Source organism: Equus quagga, chromosome 1 (assembly GCF_021613505.1).
Source record: "Equus quagga isolate Etosha38 chromosome 1, UCLA_HA_Equagga_1.0, whole genome shotgun sequence".
Taxonomy (NCBI): domain Eukaryota; kingdom Metazoa; phylum Chordata; class Mammalia; order Perissodactyla; family Equidae; genus Equus; species Equus quagga.
The window spans coordinates 136,912,635-136,935,384 of NC_060267.1; the positions used below are offsets into that span (position 1 = coordinate 136,912,635).

General features: G+C 53.1%; 2 protein-coding genes across 4 annotated transcripts in view; both read right to left on the minus strand.

The window, feature by feature from the left end:
* Positions 1–44: 44 nt before the first annotated feature.
* On the minus strand, positions 45–15,059 carry P4HTM (prolyl 4-hydroxylase, transmembrane). Its single transcript, XM_046666268.1, has 9 exons — positions 14,556–15,059; positions 14,255–14,336; positions 5,387–5,577; positions 4,442–4,538; positions 2,890–3,052; positions 2,128–2,313; positions 1,321–1,411; positions 990–1,113; positions 45–496 (listed from the first exon to the last, which is right to left on the minus strand). The coding sequence occupies exons 1-9, from the start codon at positions 14,883–14,885 to the stop codon at positions 276–278; spliced, it is 1,485 nt and encodes a 494-aa protein (XP_046522224.1). The 5' UTR covers positions 14,886–15,059; the 3' UTR covers positions 45–275.
* A 3,630-nt stretch (positions 15,060–18,689) lies between these two features.
* ARIH2 (ariadne RBR E3 ubiquitin protein ligase 2) overlaps positions 18,690–22,750 on the minus strand; it is a 49,442-nt gene continuing 45,381 nt past the window's right edge. For 2 of the 3 annotated variants that reach the window (XM_046665439.1, XM_046665450.1), the window contains 3 exons: positions 22,464–22,532; positions 21,276–21,359; positions 18,690–21,056 (listed from right to left, as the gene is read on the minus strand). In XM_046665439.1, the coding sequence (XP_046521395.1) occupies positions 20,985–21,056; positions 21,276–21,359; positions 22,464–22,532 (225 nt within the window). In that variant the 3' untranslated portion in view covers positions 18,690–20,984. Of the gene's footprint in view, positions 21,057–21,275; positions 21,416–22,463; positions 22,533–22,750 lie in introns of all 3 variants that reach the window. The other variant, XM_046665442.1, reaches the window with a different exon arrangement.

Consider the following 22,750-nt stretch of genomic DNA (forward strand, 5'->3'; position numbering starts at 1 on the left):
GGCCCGCTCTGCCTGGCCCAGTTTATCTCCCGCCAACCTGGAGCTTTCCGGTCCAGCGGCTCAAAGCCGTGTAGTTTTATTTGATGGGGCAGCATGGGTATCTTTACACATTAAATAACATGAATATATGAACTGCGCCCTAATCGCGGCTGGAGACGGGGATGGGGCAAAACATCGGCCAGGCCTTTGGCCTGCAGCTGGACAAGGGGGACGGTAGGGCCCCCGACCTTGGGCAGCGGGCAATCTGCAGCTGGAGGTCGGGGCCGACACTCCCCTCAGAGCTCGACGCGCGCGTCGCGGTAGGCCCGGTCCAGGGCCCATTCCGGTTGTGAGTCGGTGCCACCTTCGCGGGCCAGGCGCGCCATCTCCTGCTGGAACAGCGCCTGCCGCGCCCTGCTGGGGTCCACATTGATCCAGTTGTTGGCGATCCACTTAGTGCCGCGCGTGACCAGGCAGCCACCGTGCAGCGAGTAGTCATCCACGTCGCCCACCCAACCTAGGAGAAGAGGATGATGTGAACAAGGGAGAGGACTGGAGGGAGTCTAGGCTGGGCTTGGCTTCATACAGCCCAAGGGCATGGCAAGGGTGGACCTAGCTGTGCGCTCCTGCAGCGGCAAACATCTGGCCCCAAGGCCTCCTTGGGGGCTCAGCATCTCTCCCCAACTAATGCCTTGTCAGCACCACTGACCCTCAAACCAGCTTGCTGCCAGGCCTGTCTATAGCCCTTCCCAGCCTGGATTGGTGAGGGACATGTGTCCCCAGCCCCAGTGAGCTGGAAGGCTTGGGGATCAGGGAATCACAGGGGTTAAGATAACCTAGGAGGCTGCACAAGTGCAGGCCTTGGAAACCACTGAGAATGGTTTCTGGGAGGCACTAGGAGCAGAAAACCATTTGCAGGGCAGCCAGAAACAGCCCACTAGGGTGGCAATCGGTGCTGGGTAAAGAGAACCTTCCCTCAAAGCACCCCTGGCCTGGCCCAAGGCACTCACCTTGCCCATCAGGCAGGTAATTGTACCAGAAGACTGCTGTGCCCTGCCGAGGCTTGACACGCAGGTTTCCCTTGTCACAGTGCCTCCGAGTGTCACGGAGGTCAACGTCATCCTGAATCAGACTCTGTGGACAGCAGGGTGGTGGGGTTTTCAAGCTGCCCCCACTGTGTGGCCAGGAGCCAAGGCCAGGCAGCCAAAGGTAGCCAGAGGGAAACCAGTCAGAGGTACCCAGGGGTCCACTTGGGCTCTCATCCCAGGTCTGGAGGGGTATGTACTACGTTTGCCCAAGGCCCTGCCATCCCACCAGAGTAACAGACCGATTGGCCCTTACCATTTCATCGTAGGTTCTGTTGTCTGCTACAGGAAAGACAGTCTCTCCCCCACCAGTGACGTTGTTCAAATAAAACAGCACTGTCATATAGCTGTAAGGCAGGAGGGCGATTGAGCAGGTCCCCAGCTGTGGTCACCCAGGGGGCTTATCTGTGGGCAGGATAAGCTGCCCAGGTTTCCAAGGGCCAGAGGGGCAGGCCAGGATCCGTGACTACAGGGCAGGTCAGTGCCAAGGTGTCCCTAGTGCATTCTTCTTCCCACAAACCCAGTCTCTTTTTGTGTCACAGTGTTTTTTGTGGCCAAAGTCACAGGTGCACTTAGTTAAATTACAAGGCCCTGACCAAAAGCCAGCTGGGAAAGTAGGCTAACAGAAGCAGCAAGATCATGCAGAAGGGCTGGTTGCGCCTAGAAGGGGCCGAGCCAGAGCAGCTACGTGAAGAAGAGAGACCTGCCTCTGTGCCTTGGCAGGGGAGGCAGACACAGCTTCAAAGGCAGAAGCTGACGCATCCAGCAGTGGAGGCAGAATCAACATCCAGGGGAGGGGGCAGAAAGAGCTGGGGGTCCAGCCTTGCCCCTTGTTTCAGTGTCTGTGGGTACCTCAGTCTGGCCACTGAGACAAGATGGCCATCCCTTTCCTGCCACTTGGTAAACAATCTTGGAGAGAGTAATAGGGGTATCCTTGACCAGGATGACCCGATGCTCTCCTGGCCCCATGCCAAGGGGCATACCCACAGGGCAGGACTGTGCTTGTGTCAAAGTGGTGCTTGGTCTGGGAGTTGAAGGCAGCCCCCAGGTGACAGGTACTTGCCGGCAGGAGGTTTCGAAGGGTACAGACTCGTTGGCTACCAGCTTGGTATGGGAGCAGACAGTCTCTGGGTACACGGGTCCGCTGTCCACATGGGCATGGTAGTGGCCTCCCTCGCCATACCGCACAACCTGCAGTGGCTCGCTGAGCTCCACGATCTCAGGTGACAGGCGGGTGAGGCGTAGCACCCTGGTAAGCAGTGGGCATTCGGCTGGGCAGCCCCATACAAGGTGGCACCCTGAAGGAGCTGGCCAAGGTGGACCCTGGGCTTGCCACAAGCTCCACCCTTGCCCACCTCCCTTGGAAGCCCCTCAAGTCCCCCCAGCCTGGCCGGTAGAAGCAGGGAGGGGCTAGTCATGATGAGCCTTCTCCCTGGATGCCAGAGACACCCACTGGGCCAGAAAGATGAGATTTCCACTAAGCTGGGGGTGGCACTCCCCCTAGGAAGGAGGCTGTTTATCTCAAACCCCTGGCTACTCAGGGGCAGGGGATCCTGTGGACAGAGATAAGGGCTCATTTCTCTAGCAGAAAACAAACATTCCATCTGTTTCTAATCCCAAATGTATACTGTTTGCCGACAATTAGGGCTAATTTGCCTTTGTTAATTGCCTATCGTTCAGTGCATCCCAATCCTGGTCTAACAGGTGGAACTTAATCTTGACTTGGCTAATCAGTTCTGTCCTCTTGGCCCCAGCCAAGGACTTCTGTGGGGGCTCTGCACAGTCTTCTCCTCCTGCACCAGGGAGGACAGCCTCAGGTGCTCACCTCTGGCGGATGGCACGCATGACATGGTGGGCACCTTCACCCTGGTAGAGCCACGTATGGTGGCTGTTCCGCACTAGCTCGCTGGCCTCTGCCTTGTGGCTCCTCATGTACTTGTGGAAGTCCCGAAGGTCCATGTCGGAGAACTCCTGTGGGCTCAGCACTCCTGCACAGGGACCCAGCATCAGTGCCCACCAAGCCTCTGGGGGGAGGCCACCTGCCTACCTACCTGCACCTTCCTACTTACCCCTGGCCTCAGGAGCTGGGATGCCACGTGCACCTGTCCCCCAACCTCGACTCTTGGGTCAGATGAACCTGGCTTCTTTCACATCAAGCCCTTACTGGAAGACCCAGAGAAGTTCAGTGCCTCAGTTTGAGCCCTGATTTGGCCCCCAAAAGGAAGGAGCCCAACCCCTGGTAGATTAGCCAGAGCAGGATCTCCAAAGTAAGCTTGAGCTATATGGCCAGGACTGTAGGCCAAGGACTAGTCCTGGCCCTCAAGCCTGGCCCTATAGAGCATGGTGGCCACCCTCCAGCCCTATAGAGGGTGAAGAAAGAGAGCAGTCAATGCTCAGTTTTGTACAGAGCCTTCCACGCTGCAGGGTGTAAGCTGGGGCCGATCCCTGGCAGTTCCCTCATGACCTCAGGTCCCATCCTGGGTGAAATATACCTGGCCAGTCCTGCCTGCTGGGTTATCAGTCTACCTCAGCAAAGAAAGCCAGGCCACTCTCTCAAATGAGAACACTCTCTCCCTGTTCCTGGCCAACCCAAAAGCAGGGGCTCCAGCCTCTTGGGGTTCTGGAAGAGTGGCTGGTGTCTTTGCTCCATGTTATCCTGGCTGACCCAAGGAGACACCTTCCACCCTTTGGCCCAGATTTCTCTGAGGGGGACACTCAAGGGCTGTGAGCCTGTCACCAGCTCTGTATGGGGCAGTAGCAGCATGATGCCCCTCCCACAGGTCCCAGCCAGATTCTTCACTCTGGGTTCACGAACCACAAGGCCATTCTTCGAAGTCCTATTTGACTGTTATTATCTTCCTCAGTTGGTCCAGAACTTGGGCATGAGGGTGGTGACTACACCTCAGAAATCTGGGGATTTTTACCAAAGGGAAGTCCCCTGCCCACATCTGCCCCCAGCAGTTAGCATGCTCCAGGTGGCGAAGAGAAAGGCAAAGGAGACACTGGTTAGACTAGTGAGGTTGTCTGCTGGGGTGGACCCCATGCCCAGCTGGAGAGGTGGATGGATCAGGGTGAACAGCCAAGCTCAAGCTGGCCTCACTGTCCCTTTGCTCCTGCTCTACCCGCTCTGCCGGCCAGCAACCCTACCTTACCCCAGCCTCTGCCTGATGAGGTCAAAAGGGTGTCCAAGAACTGTCCTCTAGACTGTCACCAAGGGGAATGGGAGGGTCTGACTGTCGCCTACTTCCCAGGGGTGAGGGCAAGGCTGGATCCTCACCTCCTCATCTATGGCTGCTCCAGAAGCTAGGCATAGAGGCTATCTGGCTATAGGGGAAGGAGGCTCACAGGGACAGAACTGTGGTGAGGTATGAGCTTACCATCACCATCAGGGTCAGCCTTGATTGCAGAGTACATCTCCTGAATGTTCTCTGGAGTCATCCACCGTCCATTTCCCAGGCGAGTCTGGGCCAGGACCTAAAGCACAAGATGGTCCCTCAGTGAGGTGGCCCCAATGATGGAGAACCACCAAAGTGCAGACAGCTGCCAAGTTCTGGCTGTAGGGCTAAGGGTGCAGGTGACAGGGCATGGGCGAGGACACAGGACAGAGCCTGAGGTCCCTGAGCTGAAGTGAGGATAGGCAGAGTAGCCCAGAGGCTCTGGGGAGGAGGCCAGGAAGATAGTCAAGAGACCTGAGGGCCATGGGAATTCCCAGCTTTGCTGAGACTATGGCCTCCATGGGGAGCACTGCGGGCTGGTAGGAGGCAGAGTGAAGGATAGGCCTGTGTCCCACTCAGATACCCTAAGTGAGGTGGGGGAGGCCAAGGCCTGGATTCAAAGAGGGAACAGGCACCAGGGGCAGGCCTAGCCAGGGCATGACCATCAGCCCCTCAGGAAGACCAGGCTCAGTGGGGCGCTCTGTATACACGAGGGACTCCACACCCCACCAAGACCTCTCTCAGAAGCCTGGGTGTAAGGGACATGCAGAGAGAGATGCAGACTTCTGGCCACATCAGAGCTGCTACCCCATCCACCATGAGTTCTGGGGACTTCCGACCATGGCATCAAGGAATCCAGACCACAGATGGCACACTACCTGGGAACTGTGGCAATAAATGCTATCACCCCCAGGTGGCTTCTCCTGCTATCCTCTGGGTTTCCCAGGGCAGCAAGAGGCTCTCCAGGGAAGAAAGGGCACCCTGGGCCTGGGCATGCCCAAAGTGATCTGAGGTAACATCTGACTCTTGGGGCCAGGGCTGAGCAGGACAAGTGACCTGGCCATCAGAAAGACAATGCTGGCCACTCCCAGAACCTAGGATCCCAACCTCACGGAGCTGCAGGCGACCATCGCGGTTCTGGTCCAGCAGCCGGAAGAGGTCCAGCTGGCTGACCTGCATTGTGCCCATTGCCTCCTCGTACTCTTCAGTGGGCAGGATCTGGCTGCGCTGTAACCCCTTCATCTGTGCCAGGTGGATGATGAGCCGACACTCCTCATCACTCAGGAAGCCAGGGATTTCTGCCAGAAGAGGAGGTGGGTGAGGCCAAGGACTGAGCCAAGGCACTGATGCACCCAGTACCTTCCTCTCTGCAGAGTTCCTGGGGTACTCCCTGTCCCCTGGTGGTCACCATGTCAGGAGGACTTCACATACGCCTTTACATCTGCTCTGGACTCTGACCCCAAGGTTGAGTTGTCCTGCAAAGACTGGCCAGTGCCTGGAATATGAGGCCTCTCTCTTTGATGCTGAGAGCACATATTTTTCAAGGGAGGCCTGGGAGGTGAGTCAGAGCTAAGCTGGGTATAAGCTCACCCACTCTGGGGTGGGACCGAAGCCCAGGGGGTAGATCTGAAGGGCAGAGGGTTGGCCTCCACTTCTTACTGGGTATATATTTAAAAAGTGGGGGGATGATGGCTGCTTTTTGCTTTCATTTTTGCTCTTCAGCACTGTTCAAATAAAAATGAACAAAATGCAAGATATTCAGTGTTCCAGGCCAGCCCTTGCCCTCCACTCTCCTGCACAAGTGGGCAGGGTTTTGGCAGATGCTCTGAGAAGATGCCCCAAGTGTCCTTTGCTTTGGGAATGCTTATTCCAGGCCTCTAAACCCAAGTAAAGGCCAGTGAGGCCTGGGGCTTGCCTCCAGTGGCTGGAAGCCCCCACCCCAGCTCCACAAGCCAGTTGGTGGAGATGGAATGTGAGCCTCGCACTTGGGGAGCCCACATCCCAGTGGCCCTAGGCACTTCCAGGACAGGAATCTGATCCCTGCTTCATTCTCTTGTTTCTGGGAGAGAGGACTTCCTTAGACAGGGGACATGAGGCCCACAAAGGAACTGACTGGAGGAAGGGCCATGCTGCCACTGTGACCCCTAACTCCTGCCACTTCTCTGGGTTATACTGCCAGCATGAAGTTCCAGTCATTGCAAAGAGGAAGGAAAGTGGCCATTCAGAGCCAGGATTGGAGCAGTTTTTAATAGTAATCACAGCAGATCACACTTAGGTAGCACAGACTGTGTCCAGCCCTAAGCATGTCATCAACTCCTTCATCCATATACTCATCCTAGAAAGCCAGGCCCACTAATGCTCCTTTCTTATGCATGAGGAACCCCAAGCACAAACACATCAGCAACTTGCCCAGGGCCACCCAGGCTGTTGTACTCCAAAATCCATGATTGGATTCAGCTTTCATGGGCAGGTGACCGAGATATGATGACAGTGAGGACAGGCCTGCTTGACCCTGCAACCTGGCAAACCCAGAAAGGGTGTGCACCATCCACTGGGGGACAGCGCTGTTGGACAATGCGTTAGAACAAATTGCTAATCAGCAGAGTCACCTCATGATGGCTTAAAAACCAAATAAACAAGAAAAGTAAACCAGAAAAAGAAAAGAAAACACAGGCCCAGGTTTCTTCAGTTTATTAGGTGCCGGTAATCCACAGGCCCAAAGGAGATGCCACCAACCTCTACAGTGTCCCTCTGTGTGCTAATCAAAAGCATGCTGGCCTACCCAGGTGGGTCTAAGCAAACCTCTTAGAGCTGGGCAAACCTCAGCTTCTGGGGTGTGGGTACAGCTCTATAAAGCCCTCAACCTCACCCATTAAGACCAAGGCAGAGGGGGCCGGCCTGGTGGCGCAACGGTTAAGTGCGCATGTTCCGCTTCTTGGCGGCCCGGAGTTCGCCAGTTCGGATCCCGAGTGCGGACATGGCACCGCTTGGCAAAAGCCATCCTGTTGTAGGTGTCCCATGTATAAAGTAGAGGAAGATGGGCATGGATGTTAGCTCAGGGCTAATCTTCCTCAAAAAAAAAAAAAAAAAAAAAGACCAAGGGAGAAAGCAGGTGATGAGGGCTGTGACTGCTAGTGGCACTTGGTAGTGCTATGTGGTGATGATGGGGCCCATTCCCCAAGCCATGGCGATGTGCCACGACATTGGCTACACAGAGATGCAGCTGCCCGACTTCCTGGACCATGACACAGTAGCAGAAGCCAGCCAGTAGTCAGTCAGCTGGTTGCACCTGCTGGCCAGGGAGTGCCACCCTGATGCCCGCCTCCTCCTCTGCTCCCTCTTTGCCCCTGTGTGCTTCGACAAGTAGGGCAGGGGCTCGCAGGTGAGCTCCCAGGTGAGGGCAGGAGGCCTCTCCTCAACCAGGGCAGGTTTTGGCAGCTCTTCACTAACCATTGCTGGGTGCTGACAGGCGCGAGGAGGAAGAGGAAGGACTGTTTTGTCAGGCTGTTCCTGGGACAAAGGAGACACAGACCGGGGACTGCCAATAGTGAGCACTCTTTGTCTAGACCCATAGATCATCAAGGGCTCTTAAATGTCAAGATAGGGCAAGTGGGCAAGTTGCTTTAGGCTGGGGAGCTGGGAGCCCCTCTCCAGTGTGGTGTGGAAACTCTGTCTGCCCGAGGGATCCTGGACAAAGACGGAGCTAAGGATCATCTGGTGGCCTTTTCTCCCAGAGAGTCCAGAGATCACAAGGCTGATTCCTCTTCCCCAGCCTAACTTATCACGTGAACAACAGTTCCCTCAGTTCCTTCTTTGCAGAGTGAGGACCCTTCCCAGAGCCTCAGGGTGACCATGACAGTAGGAGCAAAAATGGGCTCTTTCAGAACTCGAGGATCAGGCCCTGCATTCTGCCAACCTCAGCCCTGGCCAGAAACTGCAGTGTCCTGCAGGCCTTTCAGGACAAGATGGAGGGCCCTGCTTTCTCTCTCCAAGACAAAGAGTGAAGGCCTGGAGTGCAGGGCCCCTTCCATACCCCTCTCCCAGGCACTAGAGGTCCACCTGAGCTGGAGGGGAAGGTGCATGGGAAAGCTGGAAAGAAAAAGTCTGGGCCACAGTAGGAAGGGTGGGGATATATGACAGAAGCACTGGGAGGGGGGATGCAGGGCTGCGGGCTGAGATTCTAGTAAACAGAAAGCCAGGCTGCAGGGCTGTTGCTAGGTGACCAGGGTGTCAATGCCCAGCAACCTCGGAGTTACTGGCCTTGCCTCACTGTTAGGAGCACCCAGAGGCCCCATCCTGGAGTTCACGAACCCTAGTCCTGAGCGCTCTCCGCCCCTGACCCTTTCCCCAACAGGGACATCTACCCATGCCGCAGCCTGTGTGAGGCAGTGCAGGCCAGCTGCGCATCCATCATGGCCTGCTACAGCTACCCCTGGCCAGCCATCCTGCACTGCAGACACTTCGCCACGGGCCACGGCCTCTGGGTCACGGCCATCTCCAAAGACTCCCACCTGGACCACCAGCGTGAGTCTCTGTATGGCTTCTAGGCTGGTCTTGCCCGCCCTGGGCCCCGCGAGCAGCGCCCTACCCTTTCAAATCACTCCCAGGGGGGATCAGGTCTCTTTGGTGGGAAAGAAAAGAGACTGCCCACAGCAGCCGTCTGTCTCAAAAAGGGTAAAGGAGAAGGGGAAAGTGAAAGGGACTGGTGCTGATGGCCTCCCTCCCCCACTGCCAGCTCATGGGAGCCTCACTTGGTGCCTCCCCCTAGTGCCACAAGCCAGCTGTGGGACTGAGAGTTGCAGGATGCCCACTCATCCAAGGAAGTCCTGGACAGGCTCTGCACCAGCAATTTTGGTGAGCCCCTACTGTCCAGCACCTCTTACACCTTGGGAGTGCCTTCATTCCAGCTCCTGGTTTGGTGCTAAGACAACGAAGAAAGAGGGGATACACATATGCTGTGCCTAGCTAAAGCTAAAAAATAAATTCCTTTAGGGGCCGGCCCAGTGGCACAGTGGTTAAGTGTGCATGTTCCGCTTCAGCGGCCTGGGGTTCGCCGGTTCAGATCCTGGATGCAGACATGGCACCACTTGACAAGCCATGCTGTGGCAGGTGTCTCACATATAAAGTAGAGGAAAATAGGCATGGATGTTAGCTCAGGGCCAGTCTTCCTCAGCAAAAAGAGGAGGATTGGCGATTGGCAGCAGATGTTAGCTGGGGGCTAATCTTCCTCAAAAAAAAAAAAGAGCTTGGCACATAGAAGGTGCCAATCAAAAAATAAATACACAAAAATTCCTTTAATAAGCATGGGACATTGCTAAACAACAACAAAAAATCTGCTAAGGAGGGTGGCATCCAAGAGGACAGCTCTTCTCTAGGACCCTAATTCCAAGAGCATCAGACAAGGGGGTTTGATTCACCAGGTGGAGGGGATGGGGCATACTTCTAGAGGCTGGCTCATCAACCCACCCCTGATCTCATTCAGCAGTGAAGGTTAGGCTCTCCTGGCGCAATGGATCTTCCTCCAGCCCCTCAGACTGTGCCCTGGGCTCACCTAGAGGTGCTGAAGGTGGGCCCACTGCCCCCCCACGGAGCTGGCACCCACTCTTCAACACTGGCTGCGGCTGGATGCCACATGTGTTCAAAGTCTCCTGCGTGGAAGGCATGCTGGGACCTATGTTCTGAGTGGGGAGGTTTAGGGCCATTGGCTGCTGCTAACCACAGCCTATGCCTGGAGCCGGGGTCACCAAAATCTGCAGCCGGCCACGTGCAGGTGGCACCATTACCAGCCCCCGAAACAAAGGCTAACACAGGCAGGACACGCCTGGGATTTGTAGCTAAAGCCTCTGCAATTGCCATGCAAACTGTGTGCTCCCCTGGACACACATAAAACTCTCTTTGCATTGCCCTCCACAGATATTTGCAGGCCAGAGTTCAGAGAAGCCCCCAGGTTCACCCAGGAATGGCTCAAGCAGTGCAGAAGCCCACTTCAATGGTCACAGCTAGGGCCCGTTCCTGAGCTGGTAGTGTTTTGCCTAGACAAAGGGGCAGACTGGCTCTCTGGCAGCTGTGTGTGCTGGGAAGGCCAGACCACTTTTCTGTCCTTCTCAGGCCTGGGATGACAGCCTGGCTAATGCCCTGCTTCTGCTCACAAGCCTCAGCACCCCAAACTGAGCCTTAGGGCAGGCACAAAGTCTTGCGCTACGCTCACCCTGGGCAGCATGCTACTTGTCAAGTCCCAGACAGACTCAATTATATCTGCCTGACCTTTACTGAGTTCCAAAGGCCAAGCAGCAGGCCTGTGCAACAGCAGGGGAGTGGGGAGGGGTCCGTGCAGAAAACTGCATTAAGCTGCTTACAACCCGGAACTAACATGCACACTAAAATTCTTTCCCTACTTATGGGCTTCTGGTGTTTGTCAAGAGCACCGTGGTCTTAAGTAGCTGCCTAATTGTTTTCTTAAGCTGAAAAAGAATACATCTGGAAATCCTATGATAAGTAGTCATGGTTTTAAAATAGATTGTTTTGTGTACTGGTGTCAATTACTCATCTACCTTAAATAGTTAAGAAAATGGACTAAAACTCTTGCTGGCCCACTGGAAGTGCCCCCCTGCTGCTCTTGAAGAAGGTGCTGAATCAGGAGGCACCTGCCCAGGGTGGTGGTGGAGGCCACTCTGAGCAAGCAGACAGGTGCTGGACTGGCTGCAAGTGCCCATAAGCCCCTCCGGCAGGCCAATAATTATCAGCAGGAGACACAACTCTGGCCACTGGACCCACAGCCAGAGCAAATCAGGCCTCCCGCACCTGCAGCTCAGGGGCAGAGGCACAAATGACAAATAAATACAGAAGATAGTTTCCAGTGATGCTAAGTGCTGAGAAGAAAACCAAGCAGGCTGATGTAACAGAGGGCCTGGGAACCTCCTAAGACCAGTTTGAGGTCAAAAGAAGTCTCTGAGGAGAGGATGTCCGAGCAAAGGCCTGATGGGGCTGAAGGCACCCTCTGTGGGAAGAGCCAGGTCTGAGACTTCTGGTGGAGGGAACCACACATACAAAGACCCCAAGGCAGCAATGAGCTTGATGTCCAAGAATCAGCAGGGAGTGGAGTTGGGGGCGGCAGGAGATTAGGTCTGAGAGGTAAGAGGGCCTTGGGGCACCAAATAAGACTTAGAAATCAAAAGGGAAATCCTGGAGACTTTTAAGGGAGGGAGTGATGAGACATGATCTGCTGTTTAAAAACAGAATGAGTGTGGTTGGGGTGAGGTAGAGGGAGAAGTGAGCCACATGAAAGAAAGCAGTGTCCCCACAGAGATGACCATGACTCAGAACTGGAGCACGTCCCTTCTGAACAGAATGGGACAAAGTCCTCAGCTGACTTCTGATGGTCCAAGTCCTTGGGAAATGCCTACCATAATCAAGCAGGTATTTGCCAGGAACACAGGGTGGGGCCACTTGCCCCACTTGCCAAATGTCTTTTGGAACAAAGGTGGGAAACAGGAAATGTTCCTCAAAGGGGGAGACTGGAGATTGCATGGGGTCTTCCCTGTGAAGCGGTGGGATTCCCTTCCACAGAGATGGGAGGCACCTTGGGGTAGAACCCAGTCTCCTCACCCCAGCTTACATCCTGAACACCCACCCCTCGAGCCCTGGCATCTTGGATCCCTGAGGCTGGTGGGTCACAGGTTGGGAGCCAAGAGCAGCAGGACAGAGGTGGCAGAACCCATTCTCCTTGAGCCATGCCTGCCTCTTTAGGGCAACAGATGGATGGACAGGCAGGCACAGAAGACAGACAGATACTCCTTCTTGGGAGGAGGCTTCCTTCTTTGGATTCACCCAACACCACAGCACTCAGGAACTGCCCCTTCTTGGACCCCCTCTCCCCTGTGGTTCCTCTGCCTCACAAGTGGCCTTATAATCACTGATCTCTTCTTTATTTGTCTCACCTATTTCACCAGGTAGCAAGCCCCAGGACATTCTGGGTAAAACCTGGGACATCTTCCACCAACAGACTCAAAGGTAATGTAAGAGTTTTGGAGGAAATGAGGACCAGAAGCAGGAAGGTCTCGCTGCAACTGCCCAATTCTCCTAATCATGCCCTTTGTAATTTGTCTGAGGAAACAGAGACCCGGCTCATGGCTTAACCAGAACCAGTTTACCTTTTGTCAAATCTCTTCTGCTTCCTATAATTTACTCTTAGTGACTTCGGGTCTGGGTTTCTCATTCTCTGCTTTGTAGGATTTGGACACAACAAGTTGCATGTTAGGGGGTTAGGGTCAGGGCTTATGGCCTCGTGGCTCACTTAACCTAACATACATCTGAATTAAGTATATACAGGTCCCTAGAGGGCTGATGCGAGAACGCACGCCCCCCTCAGATGTGTCTGTTCACAGCAGTGTAATAGTGATGGGGTGAGCATCGTTCCCTTTGCCTGGATCCCCCTTTCCTGACAGCCACCTGGCTTGATTCCACAGCTCCTACAGGTCTTGACTCAAATATCTTTCTCAGGGAAGCTCACACTGGCCACCTAATTAAAGAGTTTCAAGCCCAGTTGAAATTCTGCCTTTCTTGTCTGCATTCACTTATCACCATCTGACACAACATGTATATTTATTTATTTGTTTATTTTTCGTCTCTGTCTCTTCACTTGAGTGTCAGCTTCAGGTGGTTATTTGTGTGTGTGTGTGTGTGTGTATTTTTTTCTATTTTGTTCAATGTTGTGTTCCCAGCACCTAAAACAGTGCTTGGCACAAACTTCAACATTATGCAGTACTAATAATAATAGTAGTAAGAGCCTTTTAGGGCCCCTCTCACAACAGGACTGACATCATAAATTATTTCCCTTCAAACAGCTTGCAAGTGAAATCCTTCTCACAAGTCTAGGCATAATCCCCAACCAGGACCCTCTGCCCTAGGGGTAATGGCATGTGCTCAGACACTCTGCTTTGGTCCCCAGCCCCCTCCTTAAAAGCCTCTTACCCACTCCATCCCCAGCAGTAAGGAAAGGCCTCAGGTCTGCAGATAAGTGAGTCACTGAGACCGGGTGTCCAGGGCTGGGCTGGGCAAACCTACCCTGGGCAAGGTCACGGGTGTGGAGACCCCCACCTTGTTGACACTGGTGGTCTTTGAAGGACTTCAGAGTCCTCACAGCTGCACCCTGGCTTTAGAGTACAGGCTCCAGAAGCAGACTGCCTGGGTTCTAATCCTAGCTTCACAACTGAAGCCGCTGTATGAGCCTGGCCAAGCAACTGCAGCTCTCTGTGCCTCATTTTCTCATCCACGAGCCTGAGGGTGGGCTCTATGCCCGCCTCACAGAGGGGTGTAAGAATTAAATGAAATGATCATATGAAGCCTAGAACATAACAAGAGCTCAGAAAATGTGAGCTATGATGCTGGTTCCAATTGAGACTACCCTGGAAAGCTTTGTCTACTACAGCTGTACACAAGACTCCGTGCTAAGAATCCCAGAGTGCTGGTAGCAAAGGCTGGTGCCCCAGTGCGGCAGGTTTGGGGGCACCAGTTTATCCACATTTGGACAGCCTCCTTCTTATCAGACCACAGGCCCCACTTTAGGAATGAGATTCCTCCTCAGAGGTCCTGAGATTAGCTAGAACCTGGTTATAGTCTCTCCCATCCTCCCCTCATTCTAGAAAGTGACGGAATTAATGATGGTAGGGAATGTCCAAAGACAGTTTCAGTGAAATGTTTAGACACTAGTCTCAGGGTACCATTGCCCAGCCTTGTGATGGAAGGATCAGCCACAGAGGGTAGGGGTCAGAGAGGGAAGTGTGAAAAGGTCACCCTGTAACCCTACTATGGAGGTGGGGGCAGGTACCTCACTTTGGGAAACCTCTGAGTGGAAAAAGAAATGGCTACCTTGAAGCAGCCACTTTCAAAACACAAGTCACGTGGTCAAAACGAGCCTCAAGGCGGCCAACCGAACCGCAGCCCCTGACCCTTCCCAGGAGCGCCCAGCAGACTTACCGAAGAGCAGCGGCTTGAGGCTGAGGGTTCGGATGAAGTGATCCCTGTCGGCGACCAGCTGGACCTTACGCTCGTGCCCCACCTAAGGGAAGGGGGCACAGCGGGCAGCTCAGGAGCCAGGCCGCGCCGCTAGAGGGGGAGGGCGCCCGGGCCCAGAGCGCGGCGGCAGGCGAGTGAGGGGTTGCGCCGGGGACAGGCACCGAGCGGCACGGGGAGCAGCGTGGCGGCCCTGGGCTGAGCGCCGGCCGTCACGGGCTTGGTCGTGCAGGGCCTGGAACATAGTGAGGCAGGGGGTCCTCACCTTGATGCCCTCCAGCCGGGTGAGGGGACCCAAGGTTGGAGTGGGCGAGGGGCCCTGGGCGCGGCGCTGGGGCCTGGGGTCGCTGCCCTCGTCACCGTTGCTGTAGTGTACGAAGAGCAGCAGCGCCAGTACGTTACCCAGGTACAGGTGCACGAACACCATCAGCACTAGGAAGTAGGCGCGTGAGCAGATGCCACGGGGCTTGCACAGCGGCCGGACAGGTGCGTCCTCGCAGTCGCCCAGCCCTGCCGCTGCTTGGGACTGGTCGTGCTCAGGAGTAGCCCACTGCGGATTCGGGACCTCAGGCCTCGGGCCTGCCGCCGCCGCCATGGCGCCCAGGTCGCGCGCGCGCCCAGGGGAGGGGCCGCGGGGATGCCCGCGCGCCGCGCGGTCGCCCGGACAACCGCTGCAGAGCCCGCGCGAGCCGTGGTCACTAGGAGTTGGTGCTTGGGGATGCTGCGTCCGCCAGGAGCTGCCCGCGCTCGCGCTCTGTCCCTCTGCACCTTGGACCCCGGCCCACACTGGAGTTTCTCTTCCAGAGGTGGGTTATCGTCAGGCGGAGATGCACACTCCCCAAGATAGAAGCCGACCACCCGACCCGCCCCCCCCCCCCCCCCCCCCCCCGCCACCAAGGTAGATGCAGACAAGAGCAGCACCATTAAAAACAACCCCACTAGTAGTTTCTCCGTTCCCTGGTTAAGACGCACTTCCCTCCTCCCAGAAAAGTACGGTCTGCGTTTTCTCGCTCGCGAGAGTGGGGTGGCGGCAAGGAGGAGGCAGTGCCAAAAGATGACTCAATACTGCGGCAGTTTTGGGGCACCGCGGAGGCCGATGACTGTGCATGTGATGGTGTAGGGCCCACGGCTTTCGGCACTGACACCAGTGGAGCTGTCGGTCTGGACCTCCTGGAGAGGTCTGCAGGAGTCAGGCTTTAGGAGGAAGCTGCCTGATGCTGCAGGGTCGCATAGATGGTGGGACCCAGTCTGAGGTGATCCGAGAGGGCTTCCTGGAGGAGCCCTGGCACCACGAAGATCAGATCCCTACCGGTAACCCGCAGGAATGCAGCAGGTGCTCTGACGCACAGGAACATTCCTTGCCTCAAAGCTAGCACATGTGAAGGACGAGAAGGGGACTTTTCTATAATTGAGACAACATCGCCTCAGAGGAAAATTAAATTCAGATTATGGCCAAATATGGAGGTGGGAGGACATATCAGTGGCCAAGTGCCAAAGCCTGGGCATTTTTGTGCTCCCTGTTCTCCTAGGGTTGGGTTATCCTTAAGCAGAGAGGTACACGCCCCAGGGCAGAAGCTGACCCCCCCAGGTGCACATGCAGACAAGAGCAACACCATCGAGGCTGGTCCCACTGGTGGTTCCTCCTTACCCTAAGATCCCCCCACTCGCCATTTCCTCCCAGAAAAGTGGAGTCTGCATTTTCCAGTCTCTTCAGTAGGTCAGGCCAGGGGCTTCAAGGGCGGGCCCACCTCCTTCTCTCCGAGATTCTACACACAGTGCCAGGTTTCACCAGTATCCAAGCACATGGGTGCATCCACTCATCTAGCCACTCTCAGGGACCATCTTGTCAATCTCCTTAGGGTAGTACAGAGAAACACTGCCCAACGAAAGGAGAGGTTCTGGACGTTTCCAAGGCGGGGAGAGGGGAGCAGGTGGCAATGGGAGCTGTTGTGGCTCAGCCAAAGCTGGGATGCTGACCAAACACCAGTGGTCCAGCATCCCACTTCAGATGGAATGGGAACTGACAGCTCTGCAGGCAACCAGGCAAGCCTGGACTCTCCTTGCACAGAGGCAAAGACGGAAGCAACAAGGACCCGGCGCCTTCTCCCTGAAATGAATTCCAAAAGAATGGAATGGTTGCAGAAGAAATGTTTCTGATTCAAATAGATGAAAGTTCTATTACCAATTTAGGAGTGTTCCCATTTCCTGCAGTTTGTCTTTTATCCACTCTAGTTAGGTCAGAAGTGTCTCAATTTCTGAGTACAATAGTACAACAAAAACGAGTAAATTTTTCCAAAATTATATGAATCTCCTAAGTTTTTTTTTTTTTTTGAGGAAGATTAGCCCTGAGCTAACTGCTGCCAATCCTCCTCTTTTTGCTGAGGAAGACCGGCCCTGAGCTAACATCTGTGCCCATCCTCCTCCACTTTATACGTGGGACACCTGCCACCGCATGGCTTTTGCCAAGCCATGCCATGTCCGCACCCAGGATCAGAACCTGTGAACCCCTGGCCGCCGAAGCGGAATGTGCGCACTTAACCGCTGCACCACCGGGCCGGCCCCTCTCCTGTTTTCACATGTAAATACCAACCAGTAAGAGTCACAATTTTACCAAGATATCGTGGTTTTCTGGTACCCATGAATCAATGTTGAGACCATTTACTCCTTAGCCTTTTAAAACATATAATTAGGGCCGGCCCAGTGGTTAAGTGTGCACGTTCGGCTTCAGTGGCCCGGGGTTCGAAGGTTCGGATCCAGGTGCAGACATGGCACTGCTTGGCAAGCCATGCTGTGGGAGGCATCCCACATATAAAGTAGAGGAAGATGGGCACAGATGTTAGCTCAGGGCCAGTCTTCCTCAGCAAAAAGAGGGGGATTGGCGGCAGATGTTAGCTCAGGGCTAATCTTCCTCAAAAATAAATAAATAAATAAATAAATAAATAAAACCTATAATTAGATCACCACAAAATTCCCATATTCCTTAAACTATCTTTCTGAACTCCATTCTCCTACATTTCTATTACCTGTATCTAATTTGAGTTATTCCTACTAATACACACAGCTCCTTCACTGCTAACCAGACAATCGAAGGCAAGCGGGGGTGGGGGTGGGGGACTGCCTCACCCCCTATTTCTGCTCTGCCTGCTCTTTGGCTGTGGAAATTTCACAACCATGTCATAAACTCTTAGTTTCTTGGCTTTTTAAACCTATGGCCCTCTCACCACTCAGGCTGACTCACCTCATGGGGGTGGCAGTCCCAACCTTGATTGCTGATACAGTCAAACTGGGGCCTTGTGCTGAGCTGTGTTCTATCTGTATTATAAAAATCAGACTTTCCACTTTCTAACAGCAAACATGTTTTGTTTTGCCATTTACTAGCAGCAGTGACCTTGGGCAAATTACTTCTCATTTTGAACAGCTATGTAATGTGGACCATGAGAGCACCCACCTCACAGGGCTGCTGTGAGGACTAAGTGGGTATGTGTTCAGTGACCGTTAGTGTGATTGTCTTGTGGGGACAGGGACTGGTCTAACAAGCTAAGATCAATGGCTGTGTCCTCAGTGCCCAAAATAGAGCCCAGTACACAGGCCCTTCAGCCTCTGGTCTTGCTGCCTCTGTGAAAACATTCACTAGTGACCAATTCAGTCTGTGTCTCGTGTTCTGCAGGCTCTTGGAGGATAAAAGCCCGTGTAACTTTTGCACACCATTGTACGCCAGATGCCCAGTAGAGCAGCTGTGGAGTTCAGACTGGCAGTGCCTGAGGCCTCTCTGGCCTTGACTGCTCTGTGCATGCTGCCCACGGCTCTGGAGCCTTCACCCCTGAGCTATCACTGAAGTTGCTACCACTCCTGACACTACAAATGTGGACCCCTTCAACAAAAACCCAAACTTCCTTTCCTGTCCTCAACCCTTGGGATTAAACTCCAAACACTTCAGTTTCTGTCTAGGGTCCTCTCTTTGTAAACCCAGGGTCTCTGTGAAGCCATAACCCCCCCTGCCATACTCCACGGCTCTAGGCTCCCACATCTGCTTTAGAGGGACCCAGAGGTCTTCCAAATGAGGGGCTCAGGGCCTCAGCAGGGGCTGTGGGGCATTTGAATCAGTACCCTACTATAATCCTGGGATCTGTTTGCAGTGGGGAATGATTCAGTCTGCAGCCAGGGAAGGAGAGGAGAGCCAAAACTGCCAGGATAGTCCACTTTCTTCCACAGGTGCCCTCTCTCCAGAAAGCCAGAAAGGGAAGAAAAGCAGAGCAGAGTCAGGGCAGTGGGGTCTTACAGCCATCTGGAGGGGGCCAACCACTAGGAAGGCCCTCATTTGGTGCTCACTGGCCAGAAGTCCCTGGGGCATTCGCTCAGGAGACTACTTGGATCCTGTGAAGAACGACTCTACACACACTTTTGTAATCAGAAAATTTCAGTTTATTTTGAATAAACCACTCAACTTTGAGCAGATGACATTGCCTCAACTTTTTCTTTGAAGAAAACAAAGATATATGGCAAATTCATGAAAACACCGTGCCTTCCTTTACCTTCTATTTGTGGGGCAGAAAAATTCTGCCTGACCTTTCCCATCTTCCCGATGATGTTAATGAAAGACAGCGGCTGGGGGCACAAAAGGAAGCTCTCCACAGGTCAAGGGCTGCAGGTTCTGGTCTGGGCACAGAACCTCCTGGAGCTCCAGTGGCTGGAGGCACCGCTGGATGCAAGTGCACTACATGGTAGCTGTGCAGTCCAAAAATGCCCAGGGATGCTGAGGGTGTGACTTAAGGTACACAGTTCCAACTTGGGTCCATGCCACGGCAGTGACACGGAAAGGACTCAATAGAGAGAGAAAGGCTCCAGATGCCAGGATCTTCCATGTCCCAGCACAGCATTCACACCCCATCCCTAGGACCTGCAGCAGGCACTTTCCTTGTTCAATTAGCTCTCAACTGTCAATTCTGGTTCATTTGCTACACTCCTAACTTGTTCTCTCACCTCACCCCACAGTTCCTCCCTTACAGGAGATGACAGGAAGAGACAAAACCTGAGGTGGGGAGAAAGGGTGCCTGCAGCCAACAGTGTACCCATGACTCCAGATTCACAGCTGTTCTGTTTTCAAGTTTACAGCTTACATGGTACCTGGGAAATTTCTGACTGAGGTGAAGATGTTTGAATATCAAAGAATTTCCAACACAATATTCACATCTCCCAAGCAACTCTTCCATGAGGTCAAGGAAGCCCTGTCAAGTATAGACAGGCTCTGCCAGCCTCAGAGTGGAGGCACTGAACAAAGCCACAGAAACTCCAGGAATCACAGATGTAACTTTTCAAAGGACCACAGGACCAGGTTCAGGACAAGTAGGACATCATGCAAACCACTTGCTCCTGTGTACTCAACTGTGCAAAAGCTGGCCCTCTTCCCTAGCCAGCCCCTCCTAGTATAGGAGCTGGGACCACAAACCCAGGATGCTCCTGGACTCCGACTCCTACACCCTCAAGATGGTGTCCTCCAACAGGAGGAACCAGGCAAGGGGGAGAATACCCAACCCCCAGAGCAGCCGTTGGAGACACTCTAGGTAACATGAAAACAACTTGTGCAAACAAGGCCCTTGAGCCGGGAAGACCAGTGCCCTTGGGAGGGCCATGCTGAACTCTCACCCTGAAGTTCACCAGAGGAGAGTGTAGCAGGACAATGCCAGGTATGGCCATGTGTGAACCTGGTCAGAGGTACACCACTGGACACTGGCACTAAAGAAGGGATTAAGGTAAAACAAATTTATTTGGGGGAACGATTCCCTTTAAAAGTGGATCTCTACCTTCAGGAGACAAAAGCAAACACTGTGATGAACTTGTGTCCCCTGGTCTGGAGGGCCACAAGCCCACCTATGCTCGGCTGTGGGCTCTGGCCTCAGTAGCCAGAACTCAGGTAAACCTCATTTTCAAGAATAAAGATGAGCCCACAGACATGCAGCACCGTCAGAGATGACAACACCTATGGCAAGACCCTATTCCGTACTGTCTCCTCACTGCCAAGGTAAGGCAGGTGCATCTGACCACAAAAGGGTCTACAAGGACCAGACAGGAAGCATGATATGATTCCCTGTGCTCCCTGCCTGTTATACAGGCCAACTCAATTCCCCACCATCTGCCACCCATGCTCTTCTGTTGGGACTACCAGCTATGGCCAAACACATGTGAATCTGGAAAGCAGAAACCAGTGAGGTGCTCTCCTGCTGTAGACATTCTGAGCCAGGATGGGCAGGCAGTATATCTTACATTCTAAGTAAAACAGCTAGAGGGTAAAACACTCCAATGCCAATTTATTTTTAAAAAGGGTTCTGTGTAATTCTATGGTTTGCCCTTTTTTTGTATAATTGTACAACCTTTGAAAATTACATAAGTTGTAATGCTCTAATACTATTAATAGTCATTCAGAAAAAACTTTCCCTCCCTCCCAACAACCATCCAGGGGGAATTAAAAGTTCTGAAAGGCGGCCAATTCAACATGGCCTCTACCCTGGTAGAAATAAAAAGCAAAAAGATGAGAAGAAAACAGAAATCAACTAAGAGGTGTGTGGCCAGTGTCTCTCGGGAGTGGGGCCCTGGCTGTTGCCTGGGGTTGTGAAAGGAAGAGCCTGCAGCATGCGGTATGGCAGCCAGGAGACCTCGCAGCCACATCTTCCTCACTCCGGCACATCCGTGTCCCAGCCTAGGTGTCATGGAAATCCTTCAGCAGGGTTCTCCTCCGCTGCTCTGCTATGTGCATCTGGTTCTCTAAGTCCTGCACCAAGGAAGCGAGATAGATGCTGGCACGGAAAAGTCCTGTGAGCAGGAAGCAGCCAAAGCCACACCCACCAGGTCCAGGGCTCCGAGGCAGTGCCTTTCCCCTGCTTCTCAGCAGCAGCTTCCAGTCCACATATGCAAACAACCCCATCACCTGTTAACATGCCAGTCCTCCCTCACCTGTAATAGTGGGTCCAAGAGCACAGCAGGCACTTACCCCTCTGTCATAGCTGTCTGCACGCTCCACTTTCCATGACAGGTTTTCGATCTCAGCCTCCAGCTGAGCCTGCTGGTATTCAAACTGTATGGGTAGAGCAGGAAGGTCAAAAGGAGAGGGGGCTGTAGCCAGGGCAGGGCCTGCAGATGGAGGGGCAGACGTAGCACCTCAGGCTCGCATGAGCTACAGACAACCCAGATACTGTCCTCAGAGAGCAGTGCTAGTTCCTGTACCCAGAGCTAGAATCCAATCAAAAGGCTGCCCAAAGAGCACAGCCAAATTGCAAGGCCACACTCACCCTCCCCCCTCAAAGAAAGGAGAATTTAAGCCACTGAAGAGATTGCTCCCAACATATAGGGAAAGACATGCTGCAAAAACAGGTCAAAATGGAAATTCACAGACACTGTATTCACTGAATACTTCATTTTTTTCAGCCCTTGTGCAAATCAAGAGTCTTAAAAATATTCAAACCATTTGACTTAATAATTGTACATCCAAGCTTTATACACAAAGATGCTCCTCAAGTCTTATTTATAATAGTGAAAAACAGAAACAATAAATGCCCCAAATGATGGTATGGTCATATAATGAAACATTTATACAACTATTAAGAAATGGTATTTACCAGCTTGGTAAATAAAGACAGGTGCAACAATAAACTGTCATTAACAATAAAAATGTTTATAACCTTGATTATATAAATAATAATATTAAAAGGCTGGAAAATGCTAACAGTGGCCATTTCTTCCTGGTGGGATTATGGATGATGAAAATGTTTTCCTACATTTAAACCATAAAGGTGAATTACTTTATAATAGGAGGAAACAATCCATATCTAAGATGAAGAATTATACAAAGATGTAAAAAAGTCCACTGTAATTTAGGGACATGCATGCTGGATATCCTCCCAAAACATGGGCACTGGCCTTGAAAGTGGCCACAGATCTTTTCAGCCAGTCATCCCATTCAGGGGCTCCAGTATATCTGCCTTACTATTACACAAAATGCCAAGACCTGAGATCTATTTTGGAGATGTCTAGAGGAAAACGAAATTTTAAAATTGACAGTTTTGTTTTGATTTTGCCCTCCCAATAACCAGGGTCTTGTCCCTGCTCTCCTGCAAAGTGCTGGTAGACAAAGCTATCTCTGAAGCTAAGAGGGCAGAGTAGAGGGATTGTTTTGCCTTACCAGCTTCTTCCTGGGTCCAGACTCCATGTAGTATGCATACGGGTATGTATATTGCAGGGTGTATCGACACTGCAACAGGAGAGAAGAGAAGGTACCTGTGTCTATGATTCTAACCTACATGCACCTCGGGTGGCTTTTACAACTCTTACCCCATCATGCAAATTAGCCTGGCTCTATAGGTATGGGCCTGAAAGAAATGAGGCAAGCCAAATAAAGGATGAACTGGGGGACAACATGGGAAAAACTGAAACAAAAATGGTCGCAGAACACCCAGAGTTCCCTTTCAA

Bases quoted from the DNA above. Each gene is read 5' to 3' on its own strand.
- P4HTM (XM_046666268.1), bottom strand. From the start codon at position 14,885: ATGGCGGCGGCGGCAGGCCCGAGGCCTGAGGTCCCGAATCCGCAGTGG. The intron at 5,578-14,254 runs GTAAGTCTGCTG...CTCTTCTGGCAG, and splicing joins CCTCAAGCCGCTGCTCTTCG to AAATCCCTGGCTTCCTGAGT. The intron at 4,539-5,386 runs GTTGGGATCCTA...CTTGTGCTTTAG, and splicing joins GTCGCCTGCAGCTCCGTGAG to GTCCTGGCCCAGACTCGCCT.